Source organism: Herpailurus yagouaroundi, unplaced genomic scaffold (assembly GCF_014898765.1).
Source record: "Herpailurus yagouaroundi ecotype Mexico unplaced genomic scaffold, PumYag 141, whole genome shotgun sequence".
In the NCBI taxonomy this organism is placed as follows: Eukaryota; Metazoa; Chordata; class Mammalia; order Carnivora; family Felidae; genus Herpailurus; species Herpailurus yagouaroundi.
In genome coordinates, this window is record NW_024412396.1 from 47,246,431 (window position 1) to 47,265,428 (window position 18,998).

The following is an 18,998-nucleotide window of genomic DNA, read 5'->3' on the forward strand; positions in this document are numbered from 1 at the left end:
AAGAAGAAGAAGAAGAAGAAGAAGAAGAAGAAGAAGAAGAAGAAGAAGAAAAACCTTGAATATGTTCAGTAATTGTATCGTTGGAAGTCTAATTTTATTTGATACTCATATGTATGTGGGGGGCAGGGGGAAGCAAATAAATAATTATGTCAGCATCATTAAGAGCCAGGATTTTTTTAGAGTTGGAGAAAGGAGAGACAATTAAGACGGTTCAGAAAAACTGCGTAAAATTGAATTGAATGGGAAATAGAAGTTCATAATGTATTTTCTCTTAAAAAAAAAAAGAAATCATACTTCTTAGATCCACTCACTGAAAAGTCCTAGAAACAACAACCAACCCAGGAACAATAAGTACCATCAGATAATGGTCTTCAAATAACATTTCCTACAAAAAGGCAACAGAATTTCTTATAGAAATAGCTAATTCCAGGTCTGGGCAGGAAATGTACAAAATAAGCCTAAAACATTTGTCTTAATATTAGGATACCAAGGAAGCCATCAGAAACTACTGGGGTTCTTTCAGAACACCAGCACTGGCCCAAACCCCTATGGGCCAAAGATGGGACAATTTAAGCATCAATAAGAATAATAGCTCCAATGGGTTAAAATGTATCCATGGTGTTTAAATCTGTGAAATCATGAAGGCACTCAACAAAATAGTAACTTTATTAATCACTTTTGGTAAATATTAGGGAACCAACTCTTTATTTTGAAAACTGGTGAATACATTATTAAAAAAAATTTTTTTTTCCAACGTTTATTTATTTTTGGGACAGAGAGAGACAGCATGAACAGGGGAGGGGCAGAGAGAGAGGGAGACACAGAATCAGAAACAGGCTCCAGGCTCTGAGCCGTCAGCACAGAGCCCGACGCAGGGCTCGAACTCACGGACCGCGAGATCGTGACCTGGCTGAAGTCGGACGCTTAACCGACTGCGCCACCCAGGCGCCCCTGGTGAATACATTATTTACAACAGTCAAATTACGGAAGCAGCCGAAGGGTCCATCGGTAGGTGAATGAGTACAGATGTTGTGGTATATATACACAATGGAATATTATTCAGCCATAAAAAAAGAATGAAATCTTCCCATTTGCAACAACATGGATAGAGCTGGAGAGTATAACGCCAAGCAAAATAAGTTAGTCAGAGAAAGACAAATATCATATGATCTCACTCATGTGAAATTTAAGAAATAAAGCAAACAAACAAAGAAAAAGAGAGAGAGAGAGAAACCAAAAAACAGAGTCTCAACTATAGAGAACAAACTGATGGTTAGCAAAGGGGAGGTTGGGTGGAAGGGAGAGGGGTGAAACAAGGGATGGAGATTAGAGTATACTTCTACTGATGAAAAATAAAATAAAATAAACTGATAAATAAAGGGGCAAAATTATTTATCCTGCCTGTCATATGTGAACTATACTTCACAATAACCAAAATTTTTAAAAAAAAAATTTTTTTTCAACGTTTATTTATTTTTGGGACAGAGAGAGACAGAGCATGAAGGGGGGAGGGGCAGAGAGAGAGGGAGACACAGAATCGGAAACAGGCTCCAGGCTCCGAGCCATCAGCCCAGAGCCCGATGCGGGGCTCGAACTCACGGACCGCGAGATCGTGACCTGGTTGAAGTCGGACGCTTAACCGACTGCGCCACCCAGGCGCCCCACAATAACCAAAATTTTAATGAGGAGATATTTCACTTTATAGAGGTTACAGAGCTAATAAATGAAAAATTAGTGACAGCCTTGAATTAAATGTCACGTTTTTTGCAGCCCTTAACAGAATAAAGGATCTAGGCAACCACCATCAAGGGCTGCTAACATCAATAAAAGAGAGGTAACTTGGGGCGCCTGGGTGACTCAGTCGCTTAGGCATCGGACTTCAGCTCAGGTCATGATCTCACGGGTCGTGAGTTCGAGCCCCGCGTCGGGCTCTGTGCTGACAGCTCAGAGCCTGGAGCCTGCTTCGGATTCTGTATCTCCCTTTCTCTCTGCCCCTCCCCTGCTCGCTCCCTCTCTCTCTCTCTCTCAAAAAGAAATAAACATTTTTTAAAAAATTTTTAATAGAAGAGAGATAACCAAATACCATGAGCCTCCTGATGGAAATAACACACCACCACTTAGGAGTTGTTCTTGCCCCAAAAAGCTGAACCTGAATCTGCTCAGGTCTCTAGTCTTAACAACCAATTCCCAAGAATAACACCATGGGATGCAATCAGAAAATCTGGACTCTGGAAACCCTACAGCGCAAACAACTCCGTTTCTTCCATAAACAACATGCAAGGGGGAGAGAAAGAGAGACAGACAGACAAACACACGCCAAGACCTACAGATTTAAAGAGACTTAAGAAATACCTCAGCCAATTGCAACATAGGATTCCTCTTTGGATTCTGATTTCAACTACCAGGGGGAAATAAATGTTGAACCAATATGTGATTCTGTTAAGGTCTAATTGCTACCTTGGAGCTTTGATAGCCATCGTGGGCATGTCTGCTTATGTCCTTACCATTTAGAGATACATACTGAAAAATTTACAGATGAAATAACATGTTGCCTTGGATTTGCTTCCAAATAACCTAGGGTCAAGGAGGAAAGTGGGAGGTGAGTATAAATGAAACAAGACTGGCCATGAGTTGATCATTGTTGACACTGGGTGATAAATACATGGACATTCGTTTTACTATTCTCTCCACTTTTGTACGGGTTTGAAATTTTTCATCATAGGGGCGCCTGGGTGGCGCAGTCGGTTAAGCGTCTGACTTCAGCCAGGTCACGATCTCGCGGTCCGTGAGTTCGAGCCCCGCGTCAGGCTCTGGGCTGATGGCTCGGAGCCTGGAGCCTGTTTCCGATTCTGTGTCTCCCTCTCTCTCTGCCCCTCCCCCGTTCATGCTCTGTCTCTCTCTGTCCCCAAAATAAATAAACGTTGAAAAAAAAATTTTAAAAAAAAAAGAAATTTTTCATCATAAAAACTTTCTAAAATAGACCCATAGAAAGCCAGAAAACTGCATTCCTTTGGTTGCCTCCCTAATCTCCACCCGTTGGTCTTTATGGTGTTCTCTGGAGCCTAGAAGACTAGTGTCATGATAATAATAGTAGGAATATCAACGATAATAGCCAGCATTTTGGGAGCACATAGTTACTAGGTGCCGACTCACACATTTTTTCTGAATATTTCCATGCAATCCTGACAAAATTCTAAAGTGAAAACTATTATTACTCCCATTTCGCAGGTGAGGAACCTGAGGGAGAGATCTTGGTTTGATGATAAAGCCAAGCCTCCAACCCAGTTCTGACTACAGATTTCCAGCTAATAACCACTGAACTACAGAAAGGCCAAAGCATGAGGCGGATGCCATGCCCTCAACCTTCCCTTTTGGGGGCTAAATCCTGAGTTCTTTCACTCTGTCCCCCCCCCCCCCCCACCCCTGCCAACAAGGCTCCATTGCCCCTCCCCTCCATCATCCTGGGGACATGTGTCTAGAGCTATAAATCAGTGGAGTTTCATGAGAGTATCCCAGCCTGCTGTACAGCTTGCCTTTCCCCAGCATCCCTGCGGAGATTCCCAATGGTTGGTCCTCCCTCCCTCCAGACTGGAAGCCAGAACATGTCCAGGGTGGCGTGGCTTACCTGGGCCACGGTGCCTCTTCTCCATCCAGATGTAGCAGTTGTTCTGGGCCACACCGGTCTGCGAGTCCAGGAAAGGGAGACGCACGCTGCGCTCTGCGCACAGCCTCGAGTTATAGCTTCGGCAGTGCTCGATGGCCTCCTTGTAGAACTGGTCCCCGAGTCTATCAGCAGGGGAGAGAGACGGAGGAGGAATGAGGCCAGGGAAAACAGAAACACACCCAGAGGATAAGTGATGGTACCCACCTACCTCCCCGGGAAGATTTTGCGTATCTGGAGACCAAGGGTGGGGAGGAATCCAACTTGGTGTCAGGTCTCAACCAGGTTCTATTTCCCATGCCAAAATCACCAGGGAATTTAGAATCCCCTGTAACCAAGAGCCTAGGGCCCCTAGATAAACCACTAGTAAAAGTAACAAGTTCCCACTCCAGGAAGCGTGAGGTCCCACCTCTAGAGGTGGTTCTAGAACAATCTTCTACATGAGATCTACCAGGACCTCAGGCTTCTAGAGCCCCCTTATTAAGGTCCTACATTAACCACACTTTGTTCTCAGTAATTGCCAGCAAAGGCACTCTAGAGTGAACCCAAACCCCAAAGCATGGATGCACAGATTTCCATTGCAATCAGAGAGAAACACCCCACATAAACACAGACCAGCAGGACAGAGGAAATATCCCATAAAAGTAAAGCTATCATGGGGAAAGGAGGCGAAAAGGGGCACGAACCAGTCTTTTAAAACCACACACTTAAAAAATAACTTCTGGGGCGCCTGGGTGGTTCAGTCGGATAGACGTCCGACTTCAGCTCAGGTCATGATCTCGTGTTCCGTAAGTTCGAGCCCCGCAACAGGCTCTGTGCTGACAGCTTGGAGCCTGAAGCCTCCTTCAGATTCTGTGTCTCCCTCTCTCTCTTCCCCTCCCATGCTCACTCTCTGTCTCTCTCATTCTTAAAAATAAATAAACATAAAATTTTTTTTAAAAATAAATAATAAAGAAAATAAAAAATAAAGAAAATAAAAATAGAAAAATAAAGAAAAAATAACTTCCTAACTGAAAGTAAAGGAAGGATGTATAATAGTTGCATTTTGAAGTCAAGATAATTCAATCCCTGAAATCTAAAACACAAAGAGAAAGACCTTTCTGGTTTGTTGGAGTGGTGATCTAAGCCCAGCAAATTTTATGTTACTGAATCTTTAGTATCCTTGGACATGTGGTGATGCTGCTAATTTTAAGATAATACCCTTTTCAAAGACAAAAAATATAACATTGGTAAAACTGATCAAATATAAAAAAAAAAAAAATCAGTGAGATCAAATACCTACCAAATCAAAGACAGGCACATGTGGGAGGTTAATAAATGGCTCAAGGAAATACAAATGTAATAACATAACCTTGCCAGGTAGACTTGTACTTCTTTGTGGGGAGGGGAGAGAAAGGCAGGAAGGGGGGAGCCAGAGGGATTACAGGGCCAGAAGAGAGAACCAGGTAGCTCATTTTGAAGAAACATTATGAATGTCCCTTTGTTTTGGTTCTACATAGATTTGAAGAGGCCAAAATCGGGGTGAGAAAGTCTCTAAGTTGAGAATAGTATATTTCTTAACAAAAATATTTAGAGGACTAAAGAAAGCAAAATTTTAGAGAGATTTTTCTATAGTGTTTTTTTAAAAAGTCAGTGGGTCAGGGTCCACCAAGAGTTTAAAGCAAATTTCTTATTCTGGGAAGATACAACCATTGAAGCTTCTGAGGCATCTCTTGGAAATTACTTATTTGACATAACTCCTAAAAAAAAAAAAAGTCCCCTTGCTCCTTTTCCCCCTCTGAACATCTTCAGTTTCACAAGGAAGGCATAATGTGCTCAGAAAGTATCCTAGCAGTTGCAAAACCAAACTGTAATCAAATTATAATAGCCACACAGCTGGAAATGAATGGGGGGGGGGGTGGAAGCCCATTAAAATGCTATAAAACAGAACATGAGCTGATGTAATCAAAGATGGTAACAAGGATCATGAGATTGATCAAAAATAAAGAACCATTTCCTACAAAGCGTTCACATCTGTGTCCCACCAGCTTAAATGCCTCCACTGCTAAGGCGACATAGTCCAGTGTGCCAGAACTTTCACAGGCAGCTCAGCCCAGGTAAGATGACACACAGCCTGTCCAGAGTGTCCTAGATGCTCCAGCTTCTTCATGAAACAGCAACCAACCAACCAGTTGATGAGCAACAGCAATCAGTTGATGAGAACTGACAAGAACACATAACAGAGAGGTGTCCGATGTGAGAAACAGTAATCTGGTTTCCCACGATCTTTTGACAGATGGCCAAAATAGATGTTAACTATTCCAACTCCAAAAATTCTGCTGTAGGAGAAGCCATAAGAAAAAGGAAGATGGCACACTACAACTCATCAGCTGGCGACAGGAAGGTTTCCGTTTTCAAAACAAACTCTGGAAGCCAATAGAAAAGGAAACTACAGAGGGATCTCAAATTAGACTTTTCCCGATACGCTCATTACTGGCTTCCAACAACTCCAATCCCAAAGAGAGGAACAAGAAAATGAAGTTGCTGGAAGGGAAAGTGAGTTTGGCCAAGTCCGTGCCCCACACCAAATGGAACGAGAAAGTCAAACAAAGTGGTGCGCTGGGTGAAAATTAATTTCATCTTAAATATTTTCCACTTTCCGTAACATGCAATGCTATTAGTAACAGGCATGCTGAGGGAGAATGTGTATTTTTAAATGTAATCTTGGTGTGAACGATACCTCTCTTATGTAAACAGAAAAAAAAAACCTTCTTCGGACTGGAACAACTGTATTACAGGCTGGACCTGCAAAAATGTGACATCTAACACCCTCTCTGCCACTGTCTCCAGGGAACTCACTTTTAAACAGTCCAGGCATTGGCAGAGATTTGGAAACAAAAGTTTAAAGCCTTTTTCAAGATGTGGGAGGAGAAGAGAGACTTCAACCTTTTTGATAAATTCAAGCAGTGCCTCTCCAAAAGTTAATTAGCCAAAATCTTCACAGGGCTCGTTCTGCTCTCTAGAAGAAAATCGATGGCCAGGTCTCCCTAACCCGTGGAAAGCAATTTAAACAGGAGAGAGGACAAATGTCCTTTTCAATATGGGATTTCTTAAAAAAAAAAAAAAAAAAAAAATCCCTCGATGATAGGATCCCAGGGGTGACATTTGCATTCAAGTTGTGAGGGGCAGAGGGAGCAGGGAAAGGCTGGCAAGGGAATGACTCATTTTGTGGAGCGTGCCCCAGGCTGGGTCAGACACAGCCCAGCCTCAGCCATCACCTGTCTGCATCAAACCAAGGGGGCCGGATTGCCACGGGATGATAGATGTCTTGGGCTGGAAGAGGCTGGCACAAGGCAGAATAGAATGATGTTCTCATCAACAGCCTACTTCGGGCTACCCAAGGCTGCAATCAGAAGCAGGAAAGGCAAGAGGAACAAATTGCTAGGCTCTCCGCCAGAGCAGGAGCCCCCCATGGCCTATGGCTTGAAGGAGTGCTGACTGCCCAGTTCCGGGGGCCGCTGGGAGGGGGGAGACCCCTTAGCGATCACATCTGGAGTGAGGGAGCTTCAGCCCTCAGAGCTTTCCAGTGACCCTCCTTGAGCATATCTGTGGAAAACTTGATTCCAGGGAACCAATCAGGATTCAGAGGGGTCAAAATAAGACTTCTCCAAAATAACTGTCAACCAGGCTCCAAATGTGATTTTCAGAGCCCATCACAGACCCTCTGCTCCTTTTCTTCCTCATGCCTCCACCTTTGTCTCTCTCTCTCAAGACCGTGCCCGTTCTCTTAGATTCCGTGTCCACTGTCCTGAGCTGACTCCTAAGTCCAACCGTCCAACGCAGATACCTGGGGCCCCTCCCTCTTCACTGTCCCTCTGCTCCTGTGTTCTGACCCAAGAACAGGTGTCCTGTCATACCCCAAACACGTGTCCAAAAGCACATTCCTCATCTCCTGTCAGAAGCCTGCTCCCTCCCCAGAGTCGCCATTCTTCTGGGTTGGGAGGGTGTGTGGGGAGACGGCAGTGAGAGAACACTGCTCTTCTCTCCCTAGCAAGGTGTCCTTGGCCTTCCCCTTTCCTTCATCTCATCTGGCACTGGGTTCTTGCATTTCTCAGGGTGTCACCCTCTTTCCATCCCTGATGCCGTCCACCAGTCCCCTTTGACAGTAAAAACAGGACCTTGGCCCATCATTGCTATTTGTGCACATAAACAGAGATAAGCAGAGATAACAAGAAGCCTTAGCCTGTGGCAGGATTTCTGGCCCCTCCTTCCCCCCATCGGCCCCTCCTGTTCTCTGTGGGCACCTGGATTTCCTGCTGTCTCACCCAGCTGCCCACACTGCCACCACCACCCACAAATACACATTAAGACGCATCTACACCGATATGCTAACTTCCTCCTGTTTGCACTTAAATATATTTAACTCTAACTGCACCGCAGAAAGCCGGTTCCCATTTACATAGCATTTTATAACTAGCAAGCAGGGGGCAATATTTGGCAAGGTGGAGGAACCTTTTCATTTTCCTCAGAGTTACACTCTTCCTAAAGCTGCCCTTCAAAGAAAGCCAGGGTTAGGGTTTACTGCGGACTGAACTGTTTCCCCTGAAATCCATGTGTTGAAGCCCTAACACCCACCCCCCCTCCACACACACACACACACACACACACACACACACAATGTTCTAGTATCTGGATACAGGGCCTTGGGGAGGTAATTAGGTCGTGAGGACAGCGTCCTCATGATAGGATTAGTGCCCCTATATAAGAAGGGACAGGAGAAAGACCTCTCTCTTCCTCTTTCTCTCTCTGCCATGTGAGCACACAGCAAGAATACACCCTTATCGGGGCGCCTGGGTGGCGCAGTCGGTTAAGCGTCCGACTTCAGCCAGGTCACGATCTCACGGTCCGTGAGTTCGAGCCCCGCGTCGGGCTCTGGGCTGATGACTCAGAGCCTGGAGCCTGTTTCCGATTCTGTGTCTCCCTCTCTCTCTGCCCCTCCCCCGTTCATGCTCTGTCTCTCTCTGTCCCAAAAAATAAATAAACGTTGAAAAAAAAATTAAAAAAAAAAAAAAAAGAATACACCCTTATCTCAGACTTCCCGGCCTCCAGAACTGTGGAAAATAAGTATCTGTTGTTTAAGCCACTCAGTCTATGGCATCCTGCTCTAGCAGCCCAAGCTAAGGCAGTGTTTCTGATATTTAAAAGAGGAAAGGCCTGGAACCCCTGGGGGGCTCAGTCGGTTAAGCGTCCGACTTCGACTTCGGCTCAGGTCATTGATCCCGCGGTTCATGAGTTTGAGCCCCAGGTCAGGTTCTGTGCAGACAGCTCAGAACCTGGAGTTTGCTTCAGATTCTGTGTCTCCCTCTCTCTCTGCCCCTCCCCCACTTGCGCTCTGTCTCTGTCTCTCAAAAATGAATAAACGTTAAAAAAAAAAAAACTAATAAAATAAAATAGGAAAGGCCTGCAGAGAATGGTGAGAGCAAGATTCCAGTCCTCTTCCCTCATTCTGCCCTCTCCCAACAAAGATGGCAATAATAATGCTATTCATAACGTTAGTTTCAATTCCATTCAATGTTTACTATTTGTCTTCTTTACAAGACTGTAAAGTCTCTGAGGGCAGAGACCATCTGCGGGGCCACTGCACGTAGCCACCTGCCCAGGGGCACCATTCATGTAAACTTCAATGTGAACGGCACCCCCTGGGCCAGTGTAACCCGGTAACCCTGCAAGCCCGCTGTTTTCCTGACTTATCCCCAGTGTCCAGCACAGAGCCCAGCACACAGATGAATTGCTTTCAACAACAACTCATATACCTATGGTAGATGTTTATATTAGGACAGTCTTCAGAGTTTGTTGCACGTATACGTTGGTGATTTCGATTGCGTGGCCGTCTACTCACAACTTCCAAAAAATGTTGAGAGAATGTCTGCAACCACTCCCATTGAGTCATTGTCCCTGGGCTCCTGGGTCATTGCAGCAGCCCCCGACTATGGTCACTGCAGCTCTTCTCCCACCCATCCTGACAAAAAGGAATATCCCTGGAGCTCAGTTTTTGGTCTTTCATTCCTCAGGATGGAAGCCAAGATGGCTCCCACTGGTGCCCAAACTCCTCCGGAGGACGACAGGGCCCTTGGAGAGCCGAGGGATTGGGGTGGAACAGAGAGAACAGAGACTTGGAATCAGGCAGATCTGAATCCAGCTCCATGGCTGACTGGCTACAACCTCAGGCCAAGTCAGTTACCCTCCCCAAGCCTCAGCTCTACTTAACCACAACGCCTACTTCAGGTCTGTGAGAGAACTAAATGACAGAAAACGTCTGACGCACAGAGGGAAATGCCTTTCGTCAATGGTGGTTCCCTTCTCCTCCCCCCAAAGAGCAGCATCTTCTGCCCCTGTGTGACACACCATCTTCTTCAGCTGGCTGATGCCCTCCACACGACATACACACGCCACACTCACTGCTGCAGTGTCTTTGAGGCTGGCAAGCGCCAACCCAAGCCCCTGTCCCAAAATCTCAGGCAACCAGGAGAGCTGAGTAGCCGTTGCATGATGACCCCAGCAGTCCAAAGCCTACCCCAAGAACAGAAACAGCGCCTGGCTCATTTGCTGCTCTATCCCCAAGCCCAACACAGAGCTTGCCATGTTGGGTTGAATGATGAATGAATGAATGAATGAATGAATCCTCATCTGACCTTCCTGTATATATGAATCAGACAGCCCTACCCCTGGACCCCAACAAAATACTTTACTCAGGTCTTTCCTCCCACCTATAATTCTTGTCTCTTGTCCCTAGCCTGGCTAATCTTATTCTGTTCAAGGGCTGGCTGAAGGCCTGCCTCTTCCAGGAAGCCTCCCCAGTGACCCCTGCCAACAGTGTTTGCTCTCTGCCTTCTCAGGGCTCCCTGAGTCTCAGCCATGTTTGGCCAGTCCGTACCATTCCCCTTATGTCTCTCCACCCAACTAGATCATAAGACTCTTGAAGACAGGAACTAAGAGTTATATATTTCCATGCTACCCAACCAAGCACAGTGCTGAGACTGCAGAAGCGTGTGATAAGCCTTGACTGAAATGTCAGGCCATCCTTGGGAATGCAAGCTGGTGCAGCCTCCCTACGACCCAGCAATTGCACTACTAGGCATTTATCCAAGGGATACAGGTGTGCTGTTTTGAAGGGACACATGCACCCCCATGTTTATAGCAGCACTATCAACAATAGCCAAAGTATGGAAAGTATGCAAAGTATGCAAAGTATGGAAAAATATATATATTCCACACACATAATGGAATATTACTTGGCAATCAAAAAGAATGAAATCTTGCCATTTGCAACTACGTGGATGGAACTGGAGGGTATTATGCTAAGTGAAATTAGTCAGACAAAGACAAAAATCATATGACTTCACTCATATGAGGACTTTAAGTGCCAAAACAGATGAACATAAGGGAAGGGAAACAAAAATAATATAAAAACAGGGAGGGGGACAAAACAGAGGAGACTCATAAATATGGAGAACAAACTGAGGGTTACTAGAGGGGTTGTGGGAGGGGGGATGGGCTAAATGGGTCAGGGGCACTAAGGAATCTACTCCTGAAATCATTGTTGCACTATATGCTAACTAATTTGGATGTACATTTTAAAAAAATAAGATAAAAAAAAAAAAGAAATGTTAGGCCATCCTAATGGAAGCTTCACAGCTAAGAGATACTTGGGACATTCTTTCTCCATATGCAGATGAGGTGAGCCTGAAGTTATCTGGCTTCTCCAGAGCCCAGGCTTAGGCAACTGAAAACAGATATCCTACAGGTTCAAATCTTACTGAATTTTCCCAGTCATCCCATAAAAAGAAAAAAATCACCTCAGCTCTCAAGATTTTCATTTCTCCATCTATGATATTCACGCCTCTCTGCAAGACAAAGAACTCATCTCCCCCTTCTCTGAACTTCACAAGCTCCCTGAACACTGGGCTGTCAACAGACCACCCCAAGAGGATGAACTCTTCCTCGACTGGTGCAGGAAATGAGCCTTTGGTGCTTATCAAGAATGCCATCACCTCACTCTCCAGAAGAATCTTCTAGGGAGTGGCTTTCAAACTTTGGTTTGTGTCAGAACTAGTGGGGGTGGGGGAGGCTGTGAAATCCTGATTCTGGAGGTCTGGCATGTGATCCAGACATCCGTATTTTTGACAGACACCCCCCCCCTTCCGGTGATTCTGAGAAATGTGAAACTCACTGGCCTAATGATGGCTCACCAACCTCCAAAGCAAGGGAGCCTTGCTTTGGACAAGAGAGCCTTGTGATGTTCTTTGGCCATGTTCTAATGGCAGAGCAGGAGAGCCCAGTTAACTGACTTTAACTCAGCTGGGTTTGCTCCTGAAATTTTTTCTCTGGCAGCTGGCGTGGATCAACCTAGCAGCACTGCCCTGTTGCACGCTAGTCCCACAGAAGCCCTCATCGCTAACAAAACAACCGCGAGGCCTGCTTTAAGGCAAATGTATGGAGAAGATCCTGACATTCTCTGAGTGGTCACTCTAGCAATAACTCTGACCTTCAACACATCGCCGGAAAGGCACCTTGGGGGCCAGGGTATTGCTTCACGAAAGCCAAGTCAGATGAAGAATTTGAACCCTGAAACTCCTCTCATGACTTAAATGCCATGCAGTCTGATGTTCAGGCCTGCTAGACCCAATAAATCCCTTTTCCGGCATCTACTCCGGTGAAGACTTTTCAGGGACTTATTATGCAAAGCTGCCTAAGCAAGACGGAATTTATATTGAACCTGGCCATGATTTCCGAGCTGCCACTGGGTGTTCTGATGACATACACAACTCAGGGTCGAAGTCAAGGGGCCGCCAAGGACAAGAGACTGGAGACAGGAGGGAAAAAGGATGATTCCTTCCAGTAAATAATGGGGGTGTGGGGGGCGGGGGGGGGTGGTCAGGAAAGGGGGATGCTCCGGGGAGGAAGAAGACTGTAGCTTTTCTTGTATCCAAGGTTTGCCTTTCAAATGGCAGCCAGACATGACAAAATAAATCTCTCCTCTGGAGGCTAAAGTATGTGTAGAATGCAACCAACTTTCAAAAGTGGGGGGAAAAAAAAAAAAAGAGAGAGACTGCTTTATCTTAGGGTGAAGCACACCTAGAAAGAAAACACACACACATCGCAGAAACTTCATTGATTGAGAACGGATTTTTAGTTTCCCTGGTTCATAGACTGAGTCCTCTCTGAAACCCCAGCTATGAGCTGGGCACCAATATGTTGTCCCCTGGGTGTGCCTGCCGGTAGAAGCAGACCATTGATTAGAGACGATTCTTGGACAAACACATCCTCAGCCCCATCTTCGCTGCTGGAATACAAGGGCCTCAAGATTGCCCTCCCTGATAAAAAGAATATTGGCCTGGCATTTAAAACACAGCCACAAAGAACACATCCTCTGTAGTCAATTCTCAACGCAGCAGTCCAAGTGATCTTTTTAAAATGGAAATCAGATCCTGACATTCTCCTCCTTAAATCCCCCCAATGGCTTTCACCGCACTCGAAATAAAATCCAAACTCCTTCCCGTAGCTATAGGCCCCCAGACTGTCTGGCTATGCCCACCTTTCCTACTTCCCCTGTCTCCTGCCCCCCTTACCTACTCAACTTCATCCTCACTACACTTCTCTATGTCCCTCTAATATGCCAGAATCATCTCACCTCAGGACCTTTGCATATGCTATTCCCTCTTTCTGGTATACAGTTCCCCCAGGTCTTCTCATGGCTGGCTTCTCCTCAGAAGAGTCTTCTTTGACCCACCCTAAGGCAGCCCACCTTACTCCACTCCTGCCCCAGTCCTTGCTATGTCTCATTCTATTTTGGTTTATTTTTGTTTTGTTTTTTTTTTTTTCCATCATACCACTATCAAACTTTTTCTGTTTTTTCTTTGCCTGCTGATTGTCTCTACATTATGAATTCCATGAGAGCAGGGTCGTTATTTCTCTTGTCTACCACTCTCTGAACCTAACACACGATCTGGCACATAGGGAATCGCTCGACATATAACACCAAACAAAGTAAGTGAAAGATCCAGGCTACCTGCAACAGACAACTTGAATGGTATGGAAGACAGGCCTTCCAGAGGACAAGAAGGTCAGTCCTAGGGGGAGGCCCCCAGCACAGGGAATGAGAGTGACACCACCCACGACCTTCTCACTTCTGATCCTCCTTGCCCAACACAGTCATCAGTGGCTTAGGGGCCCATTCTGCTGTCCGTGCTTGAATCCTGCTCATGACCCAACAATGCCACCTGCACACTATCAAACCTGGAGAGAAGTGTGGCCAAGAGGCTAAATGATGCCCTTCATGACATCAGTCCTTCTTTTCCATGCCCAAAAAGAACATTCCAGGCCTCATGCCGGCACTGTAAACTAGCAGTGCCAGAAGATGGTCCCCAAAGTACCTACTCCAGTTTCCTGAAAGGACGTGTCTCTAAATTAACCTCCTCTGCATGTTCTTTCCCAGAGAACTGATCCATGTCTCTTTCCAGAGCCCCGAGCCTATGGGTAGTGGCAGGGACGGGAGCAGGATGGGGGGTGGGGAAGCATTGCTTGACGGGAAATCAATGGGAACTTGAAGGTCATCCGGAGGGCGCTGTCTCCCCATCATGCACCTGCTGGGATGGGATTTGTGGTCCTGACCTCGCTTGGGGGCCTCTGCCCTCCTGTCAGAGTTGGTTAAAATCAGCCGGCAGAAGCAAACGCCCTGCAGACCAAATGATCTCCAGGCCGCCCTTCTAAGGGACATCAAGCCAAACAAAGAAGCACTGAGTCTCATTTAACCTGCCACAAGGTTGAGAGTCACCCCAATTTCTCCTGGTGGCCCTCTGAGAAAACTGCCTCAGGCCTGCTGGTTTTTGAGCCACACGCTTGTAAACCTTTTAACAAGGACAGAACAAAGCCAGGTTGACCAAGAGGCTGGTCATGTTGCCAAATTTAAGTCCTCTGGTAGGGAAGACTGAAATATTCTGGGAAACTAACAAAGCCAAAACCAAGAGGCAAGTCACCCTAGAAATACCTAAAGCTGCCCTCATAACCTCCACATCCTGGGATAAGAACAAAAGATACCAGAACCTCCGTGCTGCTGAAGGGAAGTCTATTTTTCTTCCCAGCCCAACAATATAAGGGGATGTGACTGTATTTAAAATCTGACCCTCCTTTCCTCGTGGAGCTATTTCCAAGTTCCCTCCCTCCCTCCCTGCACCGTCCCCCCTTCCCTGTCTTCTTCCCCCAATCCTTCCACCTCACCGAGAGTCGCTTGACATACAGATCAGCCCACATCTCCAATCCAAAAGTTGAAGAAGAGTCGAATATCAAAATGAGGAAGAAACATCCTCGACATATTTATAGAAGGGTGACAAGATGGTGATAACAAAAATAACAGTGGCCTGGCTGCCATTTATTGAGCATTTACTATGTGTGCCAGGTACTGTTCTAAGCACCTGACAGATGATCTTGTTTCGTCCCCACACAACCCCCTCTGATTATTCCCCCTGATTTCACAGATTAGGGAACTGAGGCACAGAGAGTTTTCAGTGATTTGCCTAGGGTGTTCGGGGCTGCTGTGAAGACATACGCCCAGGCAATTTCAGTCCAGAACCCTGTTCTTGGCCACGACCCCAGCAGCCTCTCATGGCAACTGCTGCCCCTTCACCAAGATTGAGCCTCCACAACTGGAATAGCCTAAACAACACTTACTTTTTTGGAGGCACCAGGTTTCTCTAAGAGCATCACCAAATTTGCTAGGCAGCCTTAGCCATTTTTCTTTTTTTGTGCCTCGGTTTCCCAAACTGCCAAACAGTTCCAGAAGCACTGTTAGTCACAGAGCCTGTCACAGAGCCACCTCTTGGTAACTCAAGAAGTAGGTTGGTTATGGAGCTGCCTGAAAAGATACCATCAGAGAAATACAAAACGTTATTTTGTGGCTTAGAAACCAAATCCATCCCGAAGGTGAACAAGGGGTAATGGGCTTTGAGAGGCCCTGTGGCTCCCTGAACATTGACTGAAGGGACAAAAAGGAAAATGCCAGATTACCATAAGAATCCCGGGGTGCTCAAGATTGTCTAATGTGACGCATTTGTTGTACTGCAAGGAAAACCAATAACCAGAGAGGTGAAGTAATTTCCTCCAGTCACACCGGGGCAGGGCTGAGATTAGATCCTCACTGTCCAGGCTCCGAGTTCCAGGAATTCTCCACTGTTTACAGCAGGGGCTTGCAAATGACAGCCCCTGGGCCAAATGTAGCCCCCACAAATTCCTATAAATAAAGTTTCATTGGAAGACAGCCATGCGCATTCATTCACCTGTGGTCTGGGCTGCTGTCGCACCGCAGTGGTAGCACTGAGGAGTTCCAACAGTGACTGCGTGGCCTGCGAAGCCTTCTGGACCCTTACAGAAAAAAAAAGTTTGCCAACTCCTGGTTTACAACCTAAGTCTCAAATGATGAAAAGACTCCGCCCTTGGAAGGAAAGAAAATAGAACGGGAGGCCGAGAGTCCCACAGCTCAAGTGGAGCATTTCCCAATTATCCCAGCTTGGTGCAACTTAATAAAAACCCATAAATACAGTTAACAATAAGGAAAACAAGCACTAGCTCACCCTACCTATTTAATAATTATTGTTAACTACAGCATGCAAAACTCATCACTGGAAATTACTTCTTTTTCTAGCCTCTCTCGAAAGCCCTTTTTTATTAGAAAACGCTGTTGGCCAATGGGCGAAACGTGCTTCCTACAGTTGCAGAGGCCTCATTGCCTCCTGTTGAGTGAAAATGGGGACACTGAGAGCACTGTCCCCTCCCTGGGGTGCTCCCTGTCAAACAGGATGGTGCCTAAACCCTCCTTGGCCTCTCATTCCAAGTAACATTATCAGGAACCACGAGGCACAGGAGAGGGTCTTGTTCAGACTTTTGCCCCTGGTGCCCCCCTGCCTCCCTCATCCTCTCTCTCCTCTCCAGAATGTACCCAGAGGCAGCATAAGGCTCACGGATGCATCCCAGCCCTTGCTGTTTGGGTAAGGACATGCTACCGTGTCCTGGAGTGGAGAGATGGGGCTTGGCCCCTGAGAGACCCATGTGGGAATCAAGGACAGACCTCAGTGCCAGGTCGAAGTCGGAACTTGGTCACTGTGGATCTTCAGCAAGTCTCTCCACCCCACTGGGCCCCAGGCTCCACCTGTCAAATGTCTCTAGAGAATTATCTTCACATGTTCCAAATGATGGAAATGTGCACAGAGTCATATTAACGGGTGAGGCAAGGCAGCCACACAGCACCCAAGGATCCAATATCACTAGGATTAAACCATCATCAGAATTATGGAAGTTAGAGAAGCTTATATTTATCAGCATTATCTCAGGCAGAGAACTTTGATAAATAGCACCCGTTTTGCATGGAACAGTCCCAGTTCACATCAAGGTGCAGGCATCATTATTAATAACTCCTGCTTTGCCTCTCAAAAATGCCCTTGCTTGGCTGATAAATGATAAGGTCACTCTACTGATAAGCTGTTGGGGGTCAGAGAGAGGTAAGAGTCCCGCCACCCCAAACATGGTCAGCAAAAGCAGTAAATGGGCTTCTAAGAAGCCACATCCCGTTGGGTCAAGAGTTAGGGCACAGGTCTGGGGCCAGAACTGAGTAACTCAGGTCAACACAGGAGAGACCTGCCCTCCTTCTCTAGTTGCACCCCATCAGGCCTTCTGCCTCTTTTTATTGTTGTTAAACAAATACTTAGAGAATGTCAGCGAAGCGCGAGCTCCCTGGGAGGCCCACAGGCTTGGGGCAAAGAGGGGGCTTTGGAAAGGGCGATGAGCGGGAGAGGTGCCAACAGGTGCCTACCACCTGCCTGCTGTGCTGAACACTTGACCTTCCTCCTCTTCATCTCTGGGACCAGGTACGGGCCTGGCCCTTCACGGAGCCTGACGCTGACCCAACAGCACTCAGTAAGCGCTCATTCTGAGGACCTGGACCCAGGAGAAGCTGGGGGCTTCCTTCCGTTCTTTGAAACTCTTCCCCACAGGGCTGCACCTCTGTGCCTCTCCCACCAATCCTGCTGAACTGTAAGGGTGCAGGGGGGCGTGCTATGCTCTGGGACCTCCATCATTTAGAGAGCCAAGAAGTGAGTGAAAAGAAGGGTCCAGAAGAGCCAACTTGAGCTGTAGGCCAAGGCCTGCAGGGGAGGAAGGCCGGACGGGCAGCTGATCAGAGCAAAGGCAACAAAGAAGGAAAAGGAGGGGGAAGGAAGAGGTGGGGGACAGGAGTCAATATCAGTGGAGGGAGGGCAGCCTCCAGCACATGCCCCACAGCCATCAATATCTCTTCTGAGGACAGGTTATCTGGGGAATTTATGCTCTCTAATAATTACCTTGCAGAGGGTTCCACTTATCTTACCACAAGAATCTGCCAGTTGCCAGACACACAGGGTTCTGGTTAATTCCATCCACCCTGCCATCCACCTCATCCTCCCAGCTCCCCAGCTCCTGTGCTCTGACCTCTAACCTCTCCTTTTCTCTCTGGCCTAGAGGAAGCCGAGGGTAGAAGAGTGTCAACCACTTGCAGCAGATTTAAGGGCCCCTAGGAGCTGACAGAGGGACTTGGGGGGCTCTCCCTAACTGACAGATATGAGAGGTAAGGGGGCCCAGCCTGGGGATGTGTACATGGCTATAAAAGGCTACGTGGGAAGGGCAGAAGCACCGATATGATCGCTTTCGTCTTCACCTGATGCTATCAGATCTAGTTAGCATTAATTTCATTTTCTTGTCGCCACAGCCCTCCTCAGAGCCTTCCCTTCCCTCCTCCAGCCCTTGAGGAGGGCCAATAACGGTCGGGCTGCTTACTCAATAACCATCATATGCCGCCCTCGGTGGCCGGGATCTCTTTGAACACATGTCTCCGACCCAACCGTGAGCTCCTTGCAGACAGAGCCCTTGGCTCCCAGTTCTGGCACCGGGGCTACCCCTGAGCCTCAGCAATGACAGTACGGCCAGCTAGCCTCTGCTGTGGGCCAGGCTCCCTTTTAAGTGCCTTAGAAAGAATAATGCACTTCATCTTTGCAGCAACCCCATGAGAGAGACGCTGTTACTGTTCCCCCCTGACAGAGAGGAGGACACTCAGCTCCAGTCGGAGGCCCAGGGCCACGTGGGGAGCAGTCAAGTCAGGAGTTGAACCAGGCGTTCTCATCTCAGAGCCTGGACTCTTCCACACTACATTCGGCACCACCTTGGCAGTAAATATCTGCTGATCCACTGGAACATCTTATACCACACCTACCCACTTACTTATGCCACGCTGTTCTAAAAGAAGAATTTTTTTTAATGTCTATTTACTTTTGAGAGA

At 46.9% G+C, this 18,998-nt stretch overlaps 1 protein-coding gene across 4 annotated transcripts in view; it reads right to left on the minus strand.

Annotated features, from left to right (window-relative positions):
• The window catches only part of DPF3 (double PHD fingers 3), a 270,407-nt gene that overhangs the window by 153,854 nt on the left and 97,555 nt on the right, over nt 1-18,998 (minus strand). For all 4 annotated transcript variants that reach the window (XR_005791035.1, XM_040477592.1, XM_040477594.1 and 1 more), the window contains exon 2: nt 3,626-3,786. Coding sequence is in view for 3 of the 4 variants with exons in the window: in XM_040477592.1 (XP_040333526.1) it covers nt 3,626-3,786 (161 nt within the window). In the remaining variant the exon portion in view is untranslated. The remainder of the gene's footprint in view (nt 1-3,625; nt 3,787-18,998) is intronic.